This window comes from Candoia aspera, chromosome 5, assembly GCF_035149785.1.
Source record: "Candoia aspera isolate rCanAsp1 chromosome 5, rCanAsp1.hap2, whole genome shotgun sequence".
Classification (NCBI taxonomy): Eukaryota; Metazoa; Chordata; class Lepidosauria; order Squamata; family Boidae; genus Candoia; species Candoia aspera.
The window spans coordinates 107,419,713-107,439,702 of NC_086157.1; the positions used below are offsets into that span (position 1 = coordinate 107,419,713).

At 41.2% G+C, this 19,990-nt stretch overlaps 1 protein-coding gene across 1 annotated transcript in view; it reads left to right on the forward strand.

The window, feature by feature from the left end:
• LOC134499264 (putative N-acetylated-alpha-linked acidic dipeptidase) overlaps positions 1–16,914 on the forward strand; it is a 33,473-nt gene extending 16,559 nt beyond the window's left edge. Inside the window, exons 8-19 of the mRNA XM_063305910.1 lie at positions 1,077–1,175; positions 3,869–3,954; positions 4,410–4,529; positions 5,496–5,578; positions 6,575–6,638; positions 7,988–8,055; positions 10,836–10,927; positions 11,460–11,550; positions 13,409–13,673; positions 15,470–15,551; positions 15,804–15,896; positions 16,690–16,914. Of these exons, the coding sequence (XP_063161980.1) occupies positions 1,077–1,175; positions 3,869–3,954; positions 4,410–4,529; positions 5,496–5,578; positions 6,575–6,638; positions 7,988–8,055; positions 10,836–10,927; positions 11,460–11,550; positions 13,409–13,673; positions 15,470–15,551; positions 15,804–15,896; positions 16,690–16,879 (1,333 nt within the window). The 3' untranslated portion in view covers positions 16,880–16,914. The remainder of the gene's footprint in view (positions 1–1,076; positions 1,176–3,868; positions 3,955–4,409; positions 4,530–5,495; positions 5,579–6,574; positions 6,639–7,987; positions 8,056–10,835; positions 10,928–11,459; positions 11,551–13,408; positions 13,674–15,469; positions 15,552–15,803; positions 15,897–16,689) is intronic.
• The last annotated feature ends 3,076 nt before the right edge of the window (positions 16,915–19,990 follow it).

Below are 19,990 nucleotides of genomic sequence, written 5' to 3' on the forward strand. Positions count from 1 at the left end.
AGGCAGTTTGGTGTAGTAGTTAAAGGTGCTGAATTAGAACCTGGGAGATCATGAGTTCTAGTCCAGCATTAAGCACACAAAGCCAGCTGGGTGATTTTGGGCCAGTCACTTTTCCCCAGCCCAAGGGTTAGGCAAACCACTTCCAAAACATTGCCAAGAAAGTTTCATGGACCTGTCTTATGTAGTCACCAGGAGTCAGGATTTCCTCAAAGGACCATAACAGAGCTGGATTACTGGGTAGGAAGTGTAAAGGAGAGGGAGGGAGGGAGGGAGGGAGGGTGGCAGTAATGGATCCTCTTTGAAGAAAATGCTCTACATTGTAACAAACTTTATTTTGCAATACCTGCTTATAAAAGAGATAAATGAATGTTCAAAAGAACACACTGTCCGAGTACTTGGTTTTCTTCAGCTTTATCCCCTTTCCTTTGTTTTTCAAATGCCTCCCAGAGGGTCTTTGTTTGCAGGCAGAAAAGTTGAAGGGAATGGGGAAAAGGAGCCAGTGCTTAACAGTGAAAACAGAAAGGTCAAAGATCATGTTCTTTCATTCACCATCTCTTTCTGAAAAGAACGCAACATGCATTTCTCCAACTGCATGCAATGTACTTCAGCAGTATTTTAGATTCCTTGGATTTATGATCCTCTATCATGGCTTCCCTGGGACTTCCAGCAAGGCTGGGCTTTCTCTTGCTGCAGTGGTGGTCAGGGGGCATGTCTGGTGGATCCATCACTGTCCTAAAACATTCTAGGGCAGCATCAATGGACTCTAATATTGGGGGACACCACTGGGAAGATGGCTTTTCCAATCCAAATCAAGGTGATGAGTGACCATATTTGAAAACCAATTTTTGTTATGATTTCCTATTTGGGGATAGGGGTGGGGAGACTTGAAGTCATAAAGCTGAAGTGTTGACGAGATGTCAAAAGCCTTCTCCCCATTTCCAGAAATTATTTCAGATTCAGTGTCCTTGTCAGTAATGAGAATCTCTTTTCTTGGGAGATGGAGCAATACTTTTTCTTTTACAATTCAAGTAAAGTTATTTTCTGAAGAGGGTTGTAATGTTTCCTGTTTCCAACAGGGAAATGGGAGGTGCTCCTGCACCAGATGACAGTTGGAAGGGACAGCTTTCCGTGCCTTACAATGTTGGACCTGGCTTTAGAGGAAGTTCTTCAAAAAGGTGGGGAGACGTTTTACAGAAACCTTGGTAAAACCTGTTAAGAAATAAAGAATGAATAAAATAAAAGTGTGGGGAGAAAATAACACCTTCTCTTTTAGAGTGGGATAGGGCAGGAGGTAGCTGAGGACTCCTGGTTGACTAAGACCATCTCTCTCACGAGATGGAGTGAAACAGCTGGGAGGAACAATGAATTTAATCAATCCAATTCCTGTTGACCTTTCATTCTGCTACCAAACCAGGTTTGCAGAAGTCCTTGGAATGACTCCCATGATCACAGAGGGCTGAAATGCCTATCTACTTAGTAGCCATGTTCTCACAACGCATCAAACCCAGTTACTAAATTAAGCCAATTTGCACAATACATTAATCAATAAGCAACAGACCTGCTTGTTCCCTTTGGCATTTGGGCCACAGTGTTTGGTAGGTCCTATGGTTTGGTTTGGTTTGTTTCCTGTTTCTTATTGACTGTAAGATGGAATGGTGTATTTGGACTTCTGCAACAGGTTATATTGAATGATTGTGCTTGAGATTCCCTTTTTAATTAATTTGAGCTGTTTTGTTGTTTTAATTTCTTGTCAGCCACCCAGAATTGAGAGAGACAGACAGACAGACAGATGAGACTAACATTAACCAAGCTTAGCAGAGTTGCAATAAAAAGGTGGGAGGATGGATGGATGATAAATAGATAGATGATGGATCGATAGATAAGATTAACATTGCTTCTTCAGCAAAGGATCGTTACCTTGTCATGGTGCGGGAGCTTGAGCACCTTAATGATGCCATGAGCTAAACCGTGAAGGGCCACCCAAGATGGGAAGATCATGACAGAGAGGTCAGACTAAAGGCGATCCCTGGGGAAGGTAATGGCAACCCACCCCAGTATTCTTGCCCTGAAAACTAAATGGATCAGTACAACCAGAGATATGCCGGTATACCATCGGAAGATGAGACCCCCAGGTCGGAAGATGGTCAAAATGCTACTGGGGAGGAACAGAGGATGGGTTCAACTAGCCCCAGACGTGAAGACGCAGCTAGCTCAAAGCCGAAAGGACAGCTAGCGGCCGACGGTGCTGGTGGTGAACAGCGAATCCGATGTTCTAAGGATCAACACACCATTGGAACCTGGAATGTAAGATCTATGAGCCAGGGCAAATTGGATGCGGTTATTGGTGAGATGTCAAGATTAAAGATAGACATTTTGGGTGTCAGTGAACTGAAATGGACTGGAATGGGCCACTTCACATCAAATGACCACCAGATCTACTACTGTGGACAAGAGAACCACAGAAGATATGGAGTAGCCTTCATAATTAATAGTCAAGTGGCTAAAGCAGTGCTTGGATACAATCCAAAAAATGATAGAATGATCTCAATTCGAATTCAGGGCAATCCATCTAGCATCACAGTGATCGAAATATACGCCCCAACCACAGATGCTGAAGAAGCTGAAGTAGAGCAGTTCTATGAGGATCTGCAGCACCTACTGGACAACACGCCTAAAAGAGATGTTATTTTCATCACAGGAGACTGGAATGCTAAGGTGGGCAGTCAAATGATACCTGGAATTACAGGTAAGCATGGCCTGGGAGAACAAAACGAAGCAGGACATAGGCTGATAGAATTTTGCCAAGACAACTCACTCTGCATAACAAACACTCTCTTCCAACAACCTAAGAGACGGCTTTATACATGGACTTCCCCAGATGGACAGCACCGAAATCAGATTGACTACATCCTTTGCAGCCAAAGGTGGCGGACATCTATACAGTCAGTAAAAACAAGACCTGGAGCTGACTGTAGTTCCGATCACGAACTTCTTATTGCACAATTTAGGATCAGACTAAAGAGATTAGGGAAGACCCATAGATCAGCTAGATATGAGCTCACTAATATTCCTAAGGAATATGCAGTGGAGGTGAAGAATAGATTTAAGGGACTGGACTTAGTAGATAGGGTCCCAGAAGAACTATGGACAGAAGTTCGCAACCATGTTCATGAGGCGGCAACAAAATACATCCCACAGAAAGAGAAAACCAAGAAGGCAAAATGGCTGTCTGCTGAGACACTAGAAGTAGCCCAAGAAAGAAGGAAAGCAAAAGGCAACAGTGATAGGGGGAGATATGCCCAATTAAATGCAAAATTCCAGAGGTTAGCCGGAAGAGAGAAGGAATTATTTTTAAACAAGCAATGCACGGAAGTGGAAGAAGACAATAGAATAGGAAGGACAAGAGACCTCTTCCAGAAAATGAGAAACATTGGAGGTAAATGGATGGATGGATGGATGGAAGATAGATTGATAGACAGATAGATAGATAGATAAGATTAACATTGCTTAGCAGAGTCACAATAACAAGGTGGGAGGTTGAATGAATGATGCATGAATGCATGAATGAATGAATGAATGAATGAATGAATGAATGAATGAATGAAGTTAACATTAACCAAGCTTAGCATGTAATGAAAATGCATTGCCTGGCCTTTACTGGCAACTTCCTCAGGCTCTAGAGCTGAAGGACTTTCATCATGCCCATCCACCAGAAAAGATAGCAGCATTAGAATACAGTCTTTGATTGTATGCCTGTGAGTGGATCAGGGCAGAATGTAAGCCCTGCTGTTTTTCAGAGTCCAGCTGTTTCACTTTTAAGGATGTTTAACCTGAGGATGACTGATTCTTTTTTTTAAAATTGCACTAGAAAAGTGAGAATGCACATCTACAGTTTCAAGCAAGTGAGACGGATTTACAATGTGATTGGAACTCTCCGAGGAGCAACAGAGCCAGGTAAAGCCTATCTCTCTCACAAGTCTGATATGCTAGGGGGGAGGCATAGCTCAGCTGAAAGTGTATAAGGTAACCCCAGGTCTGCAGGGCACTTGCATGCAGCAGTGGCTAAAGTTCAGCTATATAGCTAAATTGAGGGATATAAATATTGAAGGTAAGCACAGGCTGCGATCTTGGGAAGAGATAGGCAAATCATCCCAGACTACTGGCTCATAGTTGTATTTTCACTAGTCCCACCTCTGAATGCAGCAGTGAGAGATGGGCTCAAATAAAGAGTTGTTATAAACAGTCCTACTCACAGGTTCTGACTTCTCAATTATCTCTTTAAAATCTCTAAAAAAATTAAAGTCAGTATTCCTGGTGGCCTCGTGCCTACCTCCTCCCAGGCCACTTTTGGTGAACATTTCTCAACTTAATTATCATAATGTGAAGCTTTTCTATCCCTTTTGATCCAGATAGGTACGTTATTCTGGGTGGCCACCGTGATTCTTGGGTGTTTGGTGGGATAGATCCCCAGAGTGGAGCTGCTGTTGTTCATGAGATTGTCCGAAGTTTTGGGAAGCTGAAACAGAAAGGTTAGTCCACACATCTTAAAGCTGCTGAGATTGAAAAATACCGAGAGAGAAGATAGGAGGTGTTGTGTGCTTCTCTGTTGATTCATGTCTTGTCTTCTGTCCAATGTTTTAAGTTATCTAAAGCAATGCATCAAAATAATGCAATGATGCAACCGTTTTTTAAAAAAGGAATCTAAACAATGCTAAAAGACCAGGGGTTTGGGGTACAGCTCTACATTCAATCTAGAAAAATAGAAGAAAAGTATATTGTAATGCTTTGTATCATCAACATTACCATTACCATCATGATGCATTTTCTCAACTGTCTTCATTGCCATATGGCTTCGGTCAAAAGATACATTCACAGCCTCCGAAAGCAAAAATTCTATAGCAAACTACGCATTCAGAATAACCATTCTAGAATACATTATGCAGAAACAGTAACCTAAGAAAGCAAAAAGGAAAAAGAAATCAATCCTATAAACATCAATGTAGAGTTAGTCCCACTGAGTTCCATAGGATATATTCCTGGTTCCAATAGAAGAGAATATCTGTAGCTCAGGGTTGAGCTGTGGAGTCCTTGGTGCTCTCTGAGCTTGGCTGTTTGCTTGCAGACGTTTCATCACCCTTCTAGGGAACATCATCAATGCAAGGGAGGGTAGGGTTTGCTCCCTGTTTATCTACAGTAGCTTGCCCTGCCAGTGTTGGTGGGGTGTGACTTTCTCCTTGGTAGTTTCTTGATTAGGGAATTCTTTACAGATTTGATTTTTTTGTTTGTTTGTTTTAGCATGATGCTAAATGGGACAACTGACCCACGGTATCCCACTTAGAAGTGCCTGCTTGTTATTCATAGACTGCTGAAAAAACTAATGGGAAATAAAATCAGAGGAGGTGGGGTGTGGAATATTGTCATTTGGGCTACCTTTACTCTGTGATGAGTAATTTTTGAATACTACACTAATGGTGCTGTAACTATTATAAATATAGGTTGGCGACCCAGGAGGACCGTGATTTTTGCTAGTTGGGATGCTGAGGAGTTTGGTTTAATAGGATCAACGGAGTGGGCAGAGGTAACTCAATAAAGTTAATAATAACTTTTAGCACTTTAAGTTATTCCAAGCATCCAGCTGAAATTCTTAGGGCTATCCTGATTAAGTAGATGTCATTAAACCCAATTTGCGGTTGGGGTAAGCTGAGGCTTAGATAGCAGATTGCCCATGATGACCTAGACTTTTTATGACCCAGAAGTGAACTCAAGATTTCATCCTACCAGATGGATGATTACTAATATTCTGGTTGTATTAAATTAGGTGTATCGGGGCAGACTTGGAATATCTCACTATCTCATACATTTGTACCTTCTACAGTGTGAATACTCATCTCAGTTCCTCTAACACAGTATTTCTTAAAATTTTGCTCTCAGCACCCCTTCCCACTTGTAAAAATTATAGAAGACCTCAAAAGCACCTTTGTATGGGTTGTATTTATCAATATTTACCATATTAAAAATTAAAATTGATGCAGTCACAGAATATTTATTTATTGAATCATGTAAAAATAACAGTATTAACGCCATTATATATTAACGTGAATATTTTTCATGAAAATACCCTGTATTTTTTTAACAAGTGTCATTGTTTTAAATTTTTGCAAATATCTTCAATATTTGGCAAATAATTTTGATTTTGAGGACCCCGAGAAGGTCTTGGGTATCCCCAGGTGTCCTAGGATGATACTTTATGAAACACTACCCTAACACAAGCATGTCATTCCAATCCTCATTTTTTTTTCTTTAGCTACAGCATTTGAGGACTCACAGCCATCTTTTAAAGAAGGGTCTTTTTTATAACTAATAAAACTTAGAAAAACTACTAACTTTAAAATTCAGGGTGGCAGTGGAGGCTAGCGTACAGTGAGTATCACCTGTGGAGTTAGATGTGTGATGGATCATTTACCGCTTCCTATTGCAATTTACAAATAACAAACCTCTATGTGCAAACTAGTCCACAAAGAAATATTTGGGTCACTAATCTTAATTAGTTTTTAATTCCACTTTTCCATTGTAGGAAAATGTCAAAATACTACAAGAGCGGGGTGTGGCCTATATCAATGCTGATTCCTCTATAGAAGGTAAAACACACCTTGTGATTGATCATTTCTGGAATTTATTGGGTAATCAATGGTCAAAGTGCTTGAAACTTCTGAATATGCCAAATCTTCCTTCCCGTGGGTTTGAGACTGGATTTCAGTCGATGTTATTTTACCAAATTTAGATAAGAATATGAGATTAGTGGGGTTTGCTGAGGCCAGGCATTTTTCTCAGCTCTGTTGTCTAACTTTGTACATGATTGAGAAGCAAAACCTCAAGGAGATAAGTTTTCCTTGTTTGTCCTCAGTTTCTGATCAGCAGAGATAGGCTTATTTGGGCCATGGAAACAGCTCGGAGGTAGCCCTACTTTTGGCCAAAGCAAGGACATGACATCAGTGGCAGATGTATCCCTATTTATTCTTCCTAATTATTCCTCCCAACCTTTTTCCTGTATTGGAGAATGAAGCTGTATATACTGCTTGCTAAGATACAGCTGTGTTAAGGTCAAGTTCAGCTGCCACATTGTTGGCTTTGGTATGTGGAAAGTGTCAGCTGATGAAGATGGATGATATTTTGTCCTTTGCAAAATGGTTTAAGCCAGCTCTGAAGCATTCTTTCACATATATTATGATCCATTAAAATTAATTGTAATACCTGGATCAGTGTTTATCAACCTCCGTAACTTGCTAGCTGAGGGAATTCTGGGAGTTGAAGACCGCACAGCTTAAAATTACGGAGGTTGACAAACACTGTCCTGGAGACTGAGTATTTGTTGAATATGCAGGTTAAAGTGTCACCAGAAGCCACAGTTTAAGGGACCACACTTCTTTTCTCTCCCATTATATTTCTAGTGAAAACCAGTCTGGTGTAGTGGTTAAGGCATCAGGCTAGAAACCAAGAGACCATGAGCCCAACCTTAGGCACAAAGCCAGCTGGGTGACCTTGGCCCAGTCACTTTCTCTCAGCCCTAGGAAACAAGCAATGGCAAACCACTTCTGAAAAACCTTGCCAAGAAAACTGGAGGGACTTGTCCAGGCAGTCTCCAAGAACCAGACACGATTGAACGGATTAAAAAAAAACATTTCTAGTATGGCATCCTCATCATAAGGTATCTAAATCCTTGTATGGGATCCATAGCAAATAGGAATCGAATAAGCTAAACTTATCCAACCAGTTCAACCATTTTTGATACAACTTTTTACAACCATAGAAACCTGTATGCATATCTTACCCTAAAGTCCCAAAGACTTTAAAAAAAAACATTTAAGCAATGTAAGAACAGTAGATATCCACATTCAAATATGTTGGTTGGGTTTCCCCCCAAATAAAGTTAATTGCTTTAAAAAGATTCCTCCTGAAATATAGTAAAGATACTGGTCTTTTCTTTCAGGCAACTATACCCTTCGAGTTGACTGTACCCCATTGATGCATAGCCTGGTATACAGTCTAACTAAAGAGGTAAAACATGGACACGTATGCTGTGAGATCACAGATCAATATCTTATGGTTGTTTTGGAAGGGAATCCAGAACAATTCTCAGTGAGGTTCTTGGGAGCTTCACATCTATGACCTAACTGGGTTCATCCTGGTTTCTAATCTCTACAACAGAGATGGGTCTTTCTGGCTTCCCAGATGTTTTGGATTATTTTATTGATACACTGCTGAAAATGTCAAAACCCCTTCTTTTTTATGAGGTTTCACAAAGCTCTTTATATGTGCATGTGCATGAGTGTGTCTGTGTGTGTGCGTGTGTGTGTGCGTGTATTTATATTATATTATATTATTTATTTATTTGATTTCTATAGCCGCCCATCTCAACAAGTGACTCTGGGCGGCTTGCAACAATAAAACCATAAAACAATTAAAACAATTATAATTCAAACAGTTAAAATATAAAATAAATACAAAATAAATATACATGGCTGCCAAGTGAGCAATGCATGGATATTAATACAGCCAAGAGTCGGGAACATCCACACGCTCGAGGCCCCAGGCCCGGGCACAAAGCCAGGTCTTTATGGCCTTACGAAAGGTTAATTATATTAACCAGCATTTCTTTACTGGTATATTCTGGATGCCTTGGACTGCAGCATTTGTCATTTCCCTAGAAGATTGCTAAACTGCAGGTGGCTAGGGAATTCTGGGAGTTGGAGTCCACAGGTCTTAAAGTCGCTGAGGTTGAGAAACACTGGCATAGACTGTAAGGCTGGGCAATGCTTCCATTTAGGCAAAGGGGTACCAATTTTGAGCATGCATGGATGTACGTGTAGCCTCTGTCTTCAGCTTCTTAAACCAAAGAGATATTTTCTTAGGATCATGCTGCAGTTGTGAAGGGAGATCCTGCAAATTCAGGAAAAGATGCAGCTGCTTTGAGGAGATATAGACAGGTGCTAAATGAGAGCACCCACACACCCTGAAGCACTTTTTGTCTTCAGACTGAAGTTGTGCTCAGCCCTAAGAGACATCATGATGAAAAGTTCTCCCAGTTTTCACTGCCTTATTCCAGGTAGCACTTAAAATAATTGCTCCTCAATTTGAGCACCAGGTTTTATATACGCTTCCTTAGCAATTCCTATTCATTCATTCTAATCTTTTTTTCTACTGCTCCTAAGGGCAGGACCAGAATGGCTGATTAGATATCACACAGAAGCTGATTTCTGATAAAAAGTGAGCATTGTGTAGCTGTAAAATAAAACATTTCCACAAATGGTGGTCTTTGTTTAGATGGAAATATTTGAAGAGAGGCTGGACAGTTATCAGTCTGGGATGCTATACTTGTATTCTGCATTAGAGCAGGAAAGACGCTAAGATGTGTCAGCGTACACCAGACAGGAAACACAACTAGATAAACTAATTCTACTTTATTGTAAGGCCATGTTAACAGAATCTTGCAAGTCTGAAAGTACAAGTCTCCTGCCATCCCTTTTTACTGCCTGATTTGTTAGGGCCGATCCTTTCTAAGGTTCTTTCTCTTCTCGTTACTCAGCTGTGGGTTCCTCCCCTTGCATCTGATTGTTCCCTAGGCAGCATCTCTTCCCTCGCCTTTCACGGTCATTCTCACATTCCATTACAAGACGTGTCTGAAAGGTGTGAAAAAAAAGAGTTCTTAAACCACACCCTCCAGACACTCCTAGTTGTAGTGGTTAAGGTGTTATCTAGGGCCAGAATTCTATCACATTCTCCTTCAGCAAATGCACCTCCCAAAGTTGCTGTTGCAGGGATAAAATGAAGCCATCTTAGAGGAGTCAGCCTAGAAATCTACCAAACAAACAACTGTAAATTCTATGAATGCCAAGACATGCACTCTGTTACTTGATTGAGGGTAATCAAGTTCACATGCTACGCCTGGTCCAATGTCCACATGAGAATCTGTCCTGCCCTCTCAGTCGTAGAGCTTGCTATGTTGAAGGTGATACCTGAATTGTGAGGACCTAGTTGCTTTCTCTGTACAATTGTAATCCTGCAATCTCAACATGGGAATGTTAAAGACTCCAAGGGCAGAATTGGTATCTGCAGCTCAGTTGGTCTAGAAGGAATGTCCTTCTAGATCGGACAAATACTGTACAGCCAGATCATAAGGCTGAGCATGATTTTCAGTTGAGCTCAAACTTTGTCTGAGAAATGCAGGTCTTCCTGAATAACAATAATTAAAACTGACCACTTTTCTCTTAGGTATGTAAATAGCATGGTACCCTGAAAAATAAGGATCATGTGGTTTGAATAATGACAGTGCACAGAAGCTGGTAGCTTAGGAATGCCGGTATCAGCAAGTCTCATTTCATAGGATTGCCTACATGATTAAGGGAGTAAGAAAGCTTGTGGCCAGCAATCTATGTCTTTACAAGAGCATTTTATGTCAGACACCAGCCTCCTCCAGTCCGGTGTTCTCCAGATGTGTTGGATTCCAAAATATCCTGGGCATTGTGGGAGTTGTATAATATAACTGGAGCCAACCAGCTGAGAATGGCTATATTGTATATTTCCCACTTAGACCATGGCAGCATTATCATTAAAGCTACACAGCACTTCGAATTCAATCTCCAAAAGTGTTTTGGAGCACATAGGAATGCAAATGTAGCACCTGTTTGTAACATGCTAAAGCAACAGTACCTTTTCCTGGGATCACATAGCTGCAGACAGGTGCTATGTTCATGCACTCCCAATTTTCCTTTTGATAAAGTGATGGTATGTCATCCCTTTCTTCTACTTTTTCAAGAACACAAAATATACCTTTGTAGATACCAAGCCCTGATGAAGGATTTGAAGGCAAATCTCTTTTTGAAAGCTGGTATGAGAAAAATCCATCAATGGAACATAAAGGCTTCCCAAGGTAAATGCCAAACTGGGGAAGGTGGAAATCAAAACTGAGTTGCCTTGCAGAGAAAGGAGTGGATTTTTTTTGTAGCAGCTGAGATGCAAATACAAAAGTGAAGTTCCAAATATACTGGGACCTGTTCTGCAAGCCCAGCAAGATAGAAAGCAACTGAGTATCTCTCCTAGATGGTACTCATGGCAGAAAAGTTGTGTAGATCCATTGCTCAGGCAAGGTTCTTCATTTTGGCTGGGGAAGAATTGTCCCTCCACACCGATGTTTCAGAACAGGTGTGGTTATGCCTCCAGCTTCACCTCTCTCTCTAACCTATTCACGGGAACACCCAGTCTCTTTCCCTACTTTCTTCTGTAAATAATAAAAAACAGGCATATAAAGGGGGTGGGGGGAGAAGGATGGAGATGGAGATGGAGCAGATATAAATCATTGTATGGAAACTTTTTGAGATCTCTAGTGACTCACATTGAAATAATAATTTTATAATTTCTTATACAATTTGTTCCCCTTCCCCTCCCTATTTTCTTTCCAACAGAATCAACAAGCTGGGTTCTGGCAATGATTTTGAAGTCTTTTTCCAAAGATTGGGAATTGCTTCTGGAAGAGCTCGTTACACTAAAAACTTTGTAAGTATATTTATATTTATATATGTCATCTTTAGTTCTGGATGGGGTGGCACTGCCCCAGACAGACTCAGTATGTAATCTGGGGGTTCTCCTGGACTCACAACTCCTGCTCAAAGAGCATGTGGCAGTCGTGGCCAGGAGGGCCTTTGCACAACTTCGGGTTGTGCACCAGTTATGCCCATTCCTGGAACGAGAGGCCCTCCAAACAGTCACTCATGCCCTGGTCATCTCCCATATAGACTACTGCAATGCAGTCTACATGGGGCTACCCTTGGAGAGTATCCGGAAGCTTCAGCTGATCCAGAATGCAGCTGCGCGGGCCATTTTTGGTGCCCCTAGGTCGGCACATATAACACCTTTGCTGAGCGAACTGCACTGGGTGCCAGTCTGCTTCTGGGTCCAATTCAAGGTGTTGGTTATCACCTTTAAAGCCCTACATGGCATGGGGCCAGGTTACCTGAGGGACCGTCTCATCCCCATCACATCAGCCCGCCCCACCTGATCACCCAGCGAGGGCATGTTACAGACCCCGTCCATAAGAGAATTTCATCTGGCAGGGTCCAGGAAATGGGTCTTCTCTGCTGTGGCCCCCGCTCTTTGGAATATCTTGCCCCCGGAGGTGAGGCAGGCCCCTTCACTCCTGACTTCCAGAAGGCCCTGAAGACCTGGTTCTGCCATCTTACCTGGGGTGGGAAAGTGGGCAACCATCCTTGGGGGTGGCTCGCACCCTAAAGTCCCTCCTTCCAGCTTGGAATTTTATACCCTCTTGGATTTTATATTTATTTATTGCATTTTATAATAATTGTAATGTGGCTGGTTTTATGAGATTTTAACATTTACAATCGTAGTTTGATTTTATTGTAAACCACCCAGAGTCCCTCTCTTGGGGGAGATGGGCAGTAATTAAATTTGAATAATAAATTAATAAAATAAATATATTTATATTTATAGCCTTTGAGTCAGTATTGACTCCTGCCAAATGCCCGGACTAATCCCTGCAGGTTTCTTAGCAAGATTTTCAGAAGTGGTTTGCCATTGCCTGCCTCCTAGGGCTGAGAGAGAAGGACTGGCCCAAGGTCACTCAGCTGGCTTTGTACCTAAGGCGGGACTACAGCTCACGGTCTCCCGGTTTCTAGCCTGGTGCCTTACCCTGATGTTAAAAACATTAAAACATTTAAAAACAAATAACAATACAAACCCTCCCCAACAAAACAAAGAAACAAGATAGCAAAGAAAACAAACCTGGATGGGAAGAAGGGAAAGGAAGAAAACGGGCGTCAATTGTCCTCACTGTACTGGAGTGAGCACAACATTAGCACCAAATGGCAAAAGACTTAAAGAGGTTAATAGCAGCCAAGACTGAGATATTTCCATTACAGCTGGAGTATCTAATGATTGTGCCATCAGCCTTTTGGCTCAAGTGGTCACTTCATGAATTTGATCTGCCCAGGAGTTTCAGGATTGAAAGTGATACCTGCCCCATCAAAGTTACACTTGCCCCACTAAACAGCTTGTGTGTCTACCTCAAGGCTCATCTACAAATCAGCAGCAATTCACCATTTGCAAGGAGCAGATGATTAAACCCTGGAAAATAATGTAAATAATGCAATGCAATGCAACTGAAACATACGTTGAATTGTAATGCATCTGATAATCCATTTTAGCACGTTTGCAAACCAGGCCATCAGGTTCAGCTACCATGTATTTCATCTCGTTGGATAGATCTGTGAACATAGCGACTGCATTTTGTTCACCCAAGTTTTGGGTTAGACACGTTGTGAAAGCCCCACTTCTTTGTATACTAAAATAGTCGAATTACAAAAACAAAGCCCATGCATACTCACACCTTTCTTTCCAGAAAGTGGACAAGTTCAGCAGCTACCCAGTTTATCACAGTGTCTATGAGACGTACGAGATTGTGGGAAAGTTTTATGACCCGTCTTTTAAGAACCACCTGGCTGTGGCCCAAGTGCGAGGAGGGCTGGTGTTTGAGCTGGCTGACGCAGTCATCCTCCCTTTCGACTGCAGAGATTACGCCAAGGCACTTAATGGCTATGTTGGTACCATTTACAATATAACTATGAAACATCAGATAGCAATGGGAGCATACAATGTATCATTAGGTAAGTAGACAAATCTCCAGTACCAAGGTAGGACCTTCAGTAAGACATAGCATTCCTTTCTGATCCCTTTGGCCTAGTGATTGTGAGAGTGAGTTCTCATGCGGTCAGTGAAAAACCATGCAATGGCAAATCTGACCATTGCAAAAACAAGGTCCAAGTGGAAACTGGCCTTCCTATGCAAAAGAGAGGGTTAGGTAGTCCATTACATAGGCCCAAAGGGTTTACTTATTGTTTCTCTAAACAGAGCTTGCCCTTGAAACCCAGCAGTTGCTAGAATTCTTTAGTTAGAGCTAAATAACATTTACCTAATAAAGATGAATTATTGGAACATCTTGGATTCTTGTGGGCTTGCCTCCAGTCCTGCCTGTTGGGTGAAGCCCGATAGCAGCCATGTGAAGGATACTTAATTTTTCAGCCACTCTTTCCAGCTTTTTTTCTTGAAGTGTTATATATGCAAAACGACTCACTTGGCTGGGTGTAGGTGTTTAAACCTGTGTATCACTGGGGGTTCTTGGGGTTTAATTTAGCCCACTGTGAGTTAGTTGACTGAGTCAATTGATCCCCTTTTTGGTGTAACCTCTTCACTGTTCCAGTTAAGCATGTTGTGGGGAAGCAAAAGCTTAGTACAGCTGGGTACCCTCCAGATATATTCTGAACTTGGTCCAATATACAGCTGCTTCAAAAATGAAGGTTAAGATCAGGGCGTTAAGACCTAACCCTTCTTACCTGTGGTTTCAGGAAAGTCCCAAGGCTACTATAGATCTAGAGTCATTCCATGCAGGTGATAATAGATTCAGAAAAAGAAATGAAACTATTTCAGGAAGCTCAGTGCCAGAAGACTTGGGACAGCCACCAGTGAAGAATGCAACTATTAATGACTACTAGATATGATTCCCATATATCATCACAGGATTGGAGGCACTCCCCCCAAATAGAATTATTAGCCTGACTGTGATGATTGCCTGAACCCAAATAAAATGCTCAGACTCCAAATCAAAGTTTAGGTTCTGATTTTATTTAGAATAGAGTGCCAACAGAAAGAAAGCTGAGAATGAGAAAAGCGCGCCCAAACATGACACTTACAAACATGGACAACCATTATTTGCTGCTTCTAACAAAATGGTACTTCCATCCATCTTCCCAATTCCATGTATATAAAATAAGAACAAAGGGGCAGATAACTCTTATTTCAAGTGCAGCACCTGTACCCAAGCGCAAGAAGTTAACAAACAGGTTAAGATTGTGCCATGCACTCTTCATCTTCTCCTTGCTCATCAGCATCTGCTGACACAATCATCTTGGTTTGCCTAAAGATAGGCCAAAGCAGACGATTTGCTGCTGAATGCTATATAGAATTGTTATCTGCCCCACATAACATATGTTTGTATCTTCTTTACTCCACTTATCCTTCGTTTTTTGAGTTTACATCTGTGAAACTAAGACTACCTTAGAGTGAACAGCTGTTGACCTCTTCCTACTTTTTGTTAACATGGGTTTCTTACCATAAAACATGTTATTTCCCAATCTGGGCAGTCTCAGAATTTCCCAGCCAACTGGGCCATTATGGAAAATTCTGAACTACAGTTCTCATACCTCTAAACAGCATGGGCAATGATAAGGGATGTGAGAGGTGATGTTCAACATCTGGAGAGTCATAGGTTCTCTACACCTGAGCTAATTTTATGGAAACAATAAAGGTCAGATTCTCGTAATATAGCATTTTATTTATTATTATTATTATTTAATTAATTAATTTGTCCCCGCCCATCTCCTCCTTTTCTTCTGCATTGTTCCAGACTTGCTTCTTGATTCCATAAAGACATTTTCAGAAGTTGCCATTGACTTTCACAGCAGACTCAAACTACTGGACATCAATAAGTAAGTCTTCTAATTTTCTGGGCATTCAGATAATACTTCCTCCTTTCTCCTGATATCAATTGACATTTAAGGGCTTCACACAAGCTCTAGCCTGAGAAAGTCCAGTTGAAGTATTCTTCTCCCACCTTTACTGGGCTTCCAAAAGACTGTGCATCCTGATTACAATTGGTTTCATGTGGGCACCAAAGGGGGGCTCATAAGGGACACGTCATGCTTCCTCTAACATTGTAATCTCAATTGTCTGATTTCCAGCCCAATCAAAGTAAGATCTTGGAATGATCAGTTGATGTTCTTGGAAAGAGCATTTATTGATCCTCTTGGATTGCCTGGCACACCATTTTATAGGTAAGTAGAAAAAAATATATGTCAACTTTCTTTCCATCCTCCCTGCCTTAAAAGTCCTTAGATATCATAAGAACATAAGCAGTGCCCTTCGGGATTGGACTCCTGGCCCATCTAGTCCAACAGTCTGTTCTCACAGTGAGCAACCAACTGCATACAGAAGCCCACTGACCCCCCAGCCAATGGCCTTCAAAGGCTTTCACGCTGCCATCAAGGTTAATAGCCACTGATCCCCATGATTTCCATGAACTGGTTGCTCCAATCCTCATTTATTTTACAAGCAAGTTGGATTTAGTTCATTGTGTAAGTGCATAATAAAAATCTCAGCAATGCAAAGTTTTTAATTACTGTAACAACAAATTGCCCTATCTATCACATCATGTTGGATTTGTTTGGAAATGAGTCCAGATATTTGCCCAAAAGGTAACAAAATCTAAATAAATCATGGAGGTCATGCTATCAGGTCATGGTCAGTTGAAGTATGGGGACTAGATGAATTCATGGAAGAGAGGGTTCCTAATCTTTGAACTACTTCTTAAAAATGGATCTTAAGATCTTCTTAAAAAGAGATATTTCATCTCCCAGTCCAATCCTGTTAGCTTCCTGAATGCATCTGGTTTATCATTATGTGACACACAACACTAGACTATATGGGCCTTTGGCCTGATCCAATTAAGTTCTTTTTAAAGTTCTTAAGGCAGCAGGTTGGAGAAAACTGATTTATTTCAAACCTTGACAACTTCTGCTCCAAATATTGTGATTCCAATGGCCAATTGACATTGCTGCCTTTTTCTAGACACATCATCTTTGCTCCAAACAGCCACAACAAGTATGCTGGAGTGTCCTTCCCTGGGATCTATGATGCCCTATTTGACATTGATAATAAGGCAGACCAACAGAAAGCCTGGGAAGAAGTCAAGAGGCAGATCTCCATTGCTGCCTTCACCGTGACAGCTGCAGCTGGGACTCTTAAAGAAACACCATGATTTGCTAGACAGCCCCAAGCTGTTGATAGTTCCCTGTTCAAAACTGCAACTTGATGACATCGTCATTAACTCTGTATATGTTGTGCCTTCGAGAGGATTAAAGATTCAAGATCATTAATACCTCCTGCTAAAAGATCCATTCAATCCGAGCTGAAGCCAATGGCATTCTCCCGTATAAAAGTTTCCATGATAAAAGTTTCCATGAAACTCCTTGCTCTCACCGCCAATCAAGAAAATAACTCTGATGGCTTAAAATGTCCAATTATCTCCTGCTATTGAGAGAACTCTCTATATCTTTTAGAATTGGTCTGGGCAGGTGGAAAAAGACTGAATATAACTTTGGTGATCATTTTTCTGGGTTTTAAAAAAAATCTGCTTAAAAGCATGAGTTTTACCTGGAAGGTAACTTTTTTGAAGACTGTATCTAGGACTTATTTTTTAACCTGCTGACTTTAGATGATGTAGGCTGTTATATAGGCACACACTGTTCTGTGTTCAGTTTGGAGATACTGGCAGACTCCAGGAGAAGATGATACAGTTCCTACAACCAGGGTCTTTTTTTTATTACAATCTGATCAAATATTAAGATTTTAAGTCTGAAGTTCTGGCCTTGTTTGTTCTTATGCAATTTTATTAGTAGTATTGCATCTTACTTCCTATAATTAGGTTTTCTGTCTTAATATTCCACGTTGGCTGTCCCCTTTCCTCTTCTTCCAGGATTGTCACTGTGGGCCACTTCTGTTCTTCCTTCTTCTTTCTTTGCTTCTTTTCAATTCTTTTCTGTTTGCTTTTTGCCTTAGGTGTCACCACAATTCCTGCACTCCCTAGACTATTTTTAAACACCTGATTTGAGAGCCTTTAATGGCTGGAGGGTCATGGGGATTCCTATCATTGCAAGTCCTTCTGTCTACAATACCATGAAGTTTTTAATAATTTTTTCAAGGACCAGAAAATAATACCTATAGATTCAGCCCTAAGCTGTTGATATTCAATGTTAATGTTGTGGAACTAAAAGTGACCACAGTATGGTTACACTTTGGACACACCTTGCAATGACCCAGCTCTCTGGAGAAGGCTCTAATGCTGGGAAAAGTGGAAGGAAAGAGAAGAGGTTGACTAGCAGCAAGGTGGAGGGTCTCAGTTACAGTGGCGATGAGTGCACCATTGGAAGAGCTGAAGGACCAAGTTAGGGACAGATTGTCATGGGGAAAATCTATCTGTGTGGTTGCTAAGAGTCAACAACAGCTTGGTGGCATGTAATCAATCAATCGGCATAGATGCAAGTGGGGATGTGCCAGCAGGGTCCAACGCAGTCACATTTAACTACAAAAGGGGAAACTTCTCAAAAAATAAAAGAACTGATGAAAAAGAAGCCATCTTGACTTTGTTGACCCCCTGCCCCCAAGGATGCCTTTGTTATGGAATGCATTCTAGTTGAGCTTCATTTATTGTGGTTTTAAATAATCTTCAGGTATTATTTTAAATTTTTTCCTCATCTATTTATTTATTTATTTATTTATTTTATTCATTCATTCATTTGTTCATTTGATTTGTATAGCTGCCCATCTCACATTTGTGACTCCGGGCAGCTCCCATAAGTAAAACAAACTAATAACACAACCAGTAAGCAAAATACAGAATTCAATCACAAACATAATAACCTTCCTTTAAAACCCAATTAAAAACCAGTTAATCTCTTTTTCATTACTTCCTTTAATTTATAACCCCCACATGCTGGGGTCTTCCTGGATTTAACTGACATATTGTGGAATGGAAGCATCTTTGAGGTTGATTCCCCACCCCCTTTGTGTATGCATTGTGCATGAAACATCCCATTTTTACCTGTGTTGCATGCAGAATGCATACAAAAAGAGGGTGGGGCTTCAACTGGATTGTCATAGCTGCCATCTTGACTTTTTGTCCCAACCCAACCTCACGGATGTCCTGTTTTACAATGTGTCAGTTAAACGCAGGATGACCCCAGCATGGTTTCTAGCATAAAGTTAAGAGAGCTTTATTCAGGAAGCAGAAAACAAGCTGTAACAGAAAGGAGCAGACACAGATCACAAAAGCGTAAAGTAATAATAAGGAATGCAAAAAGAAATTTGAGAAGCATATGGCAAAAAACATTACCAAAACAGTAAGAACTTAAAATTTATTTAAAGCAGAAAAACTCTCAGGAAAGTAGTTGGCTGTTAAATAAGGATGGAGTAAAACAGATACTCAAGACTGCAGAACAACTGAATTCTTTATATCTGTTCTGATGATAGAGGATATAGGGCAGATATCTGAGTCAGTGGGCTTTTCCCTACTGCTGAGTTAAATTGTTTCCCAGCCTTTCTTGAATCAGTGGAAATTTTTACCAGAATGAATGTAGCTCCTCTATGGGCTGATCTCTGTTTTGCCTCTGTTGCCTGCAAACAGTACTCTCTTGATATTTTGTGTCTAGTGTATGTTAAACAGAACATTCTGTTGAGCACCTCAACAGTGTTTGGTTAAGCATGGATTTAAGGGTCAGCATGTTCTATGAAGGGAAGCGGTGGCGCTGCGGGTTAAACCGCTGAGCTGCTGAGCTTGCCGATCGGAAAGTCGGCGGTTCGAATCCGCGTGACGGGGTGAGCTCCCGTTGCTAGTCCCAGCTCCTGCCAACCTAGCAGTTCGAAAACACGCAAATGTGAGTAGATTAATAGGTACCGCTTCGGTGGGCAGGTAACGGCGTTCCGTGTAGTCATGCCGGCCACATGACCATGGAAGTGTCTACGGACAAACGCCAGCTCTTCGGCTTTGAAACGGACAGGACTGGACTTAATGTCAAGGGAAGCCTTTACCTTTACCTATGTTCTATGAAGACCTGGAAGACCAGGTTAGGGACGGATCTAGGAAGTCTATGTGGTTGCTAAGAGTCAATACCAACCTGATGGCACATGATCAATCAATCAATCAATCAAAAAAAGTGTTCCATGAACACAGAGTGCTTGGAAATTCTGCAGGGTGGTAAAGGGAAAACCCCAGCTTCCTTGTGAGTAAGCCACATCAGCAGGAAGAGTCTTTGCAGATTTGGCACCATCTGAACTTAAAGCCTATTCTGATGAAGATGAAAAGGTGGGAGGG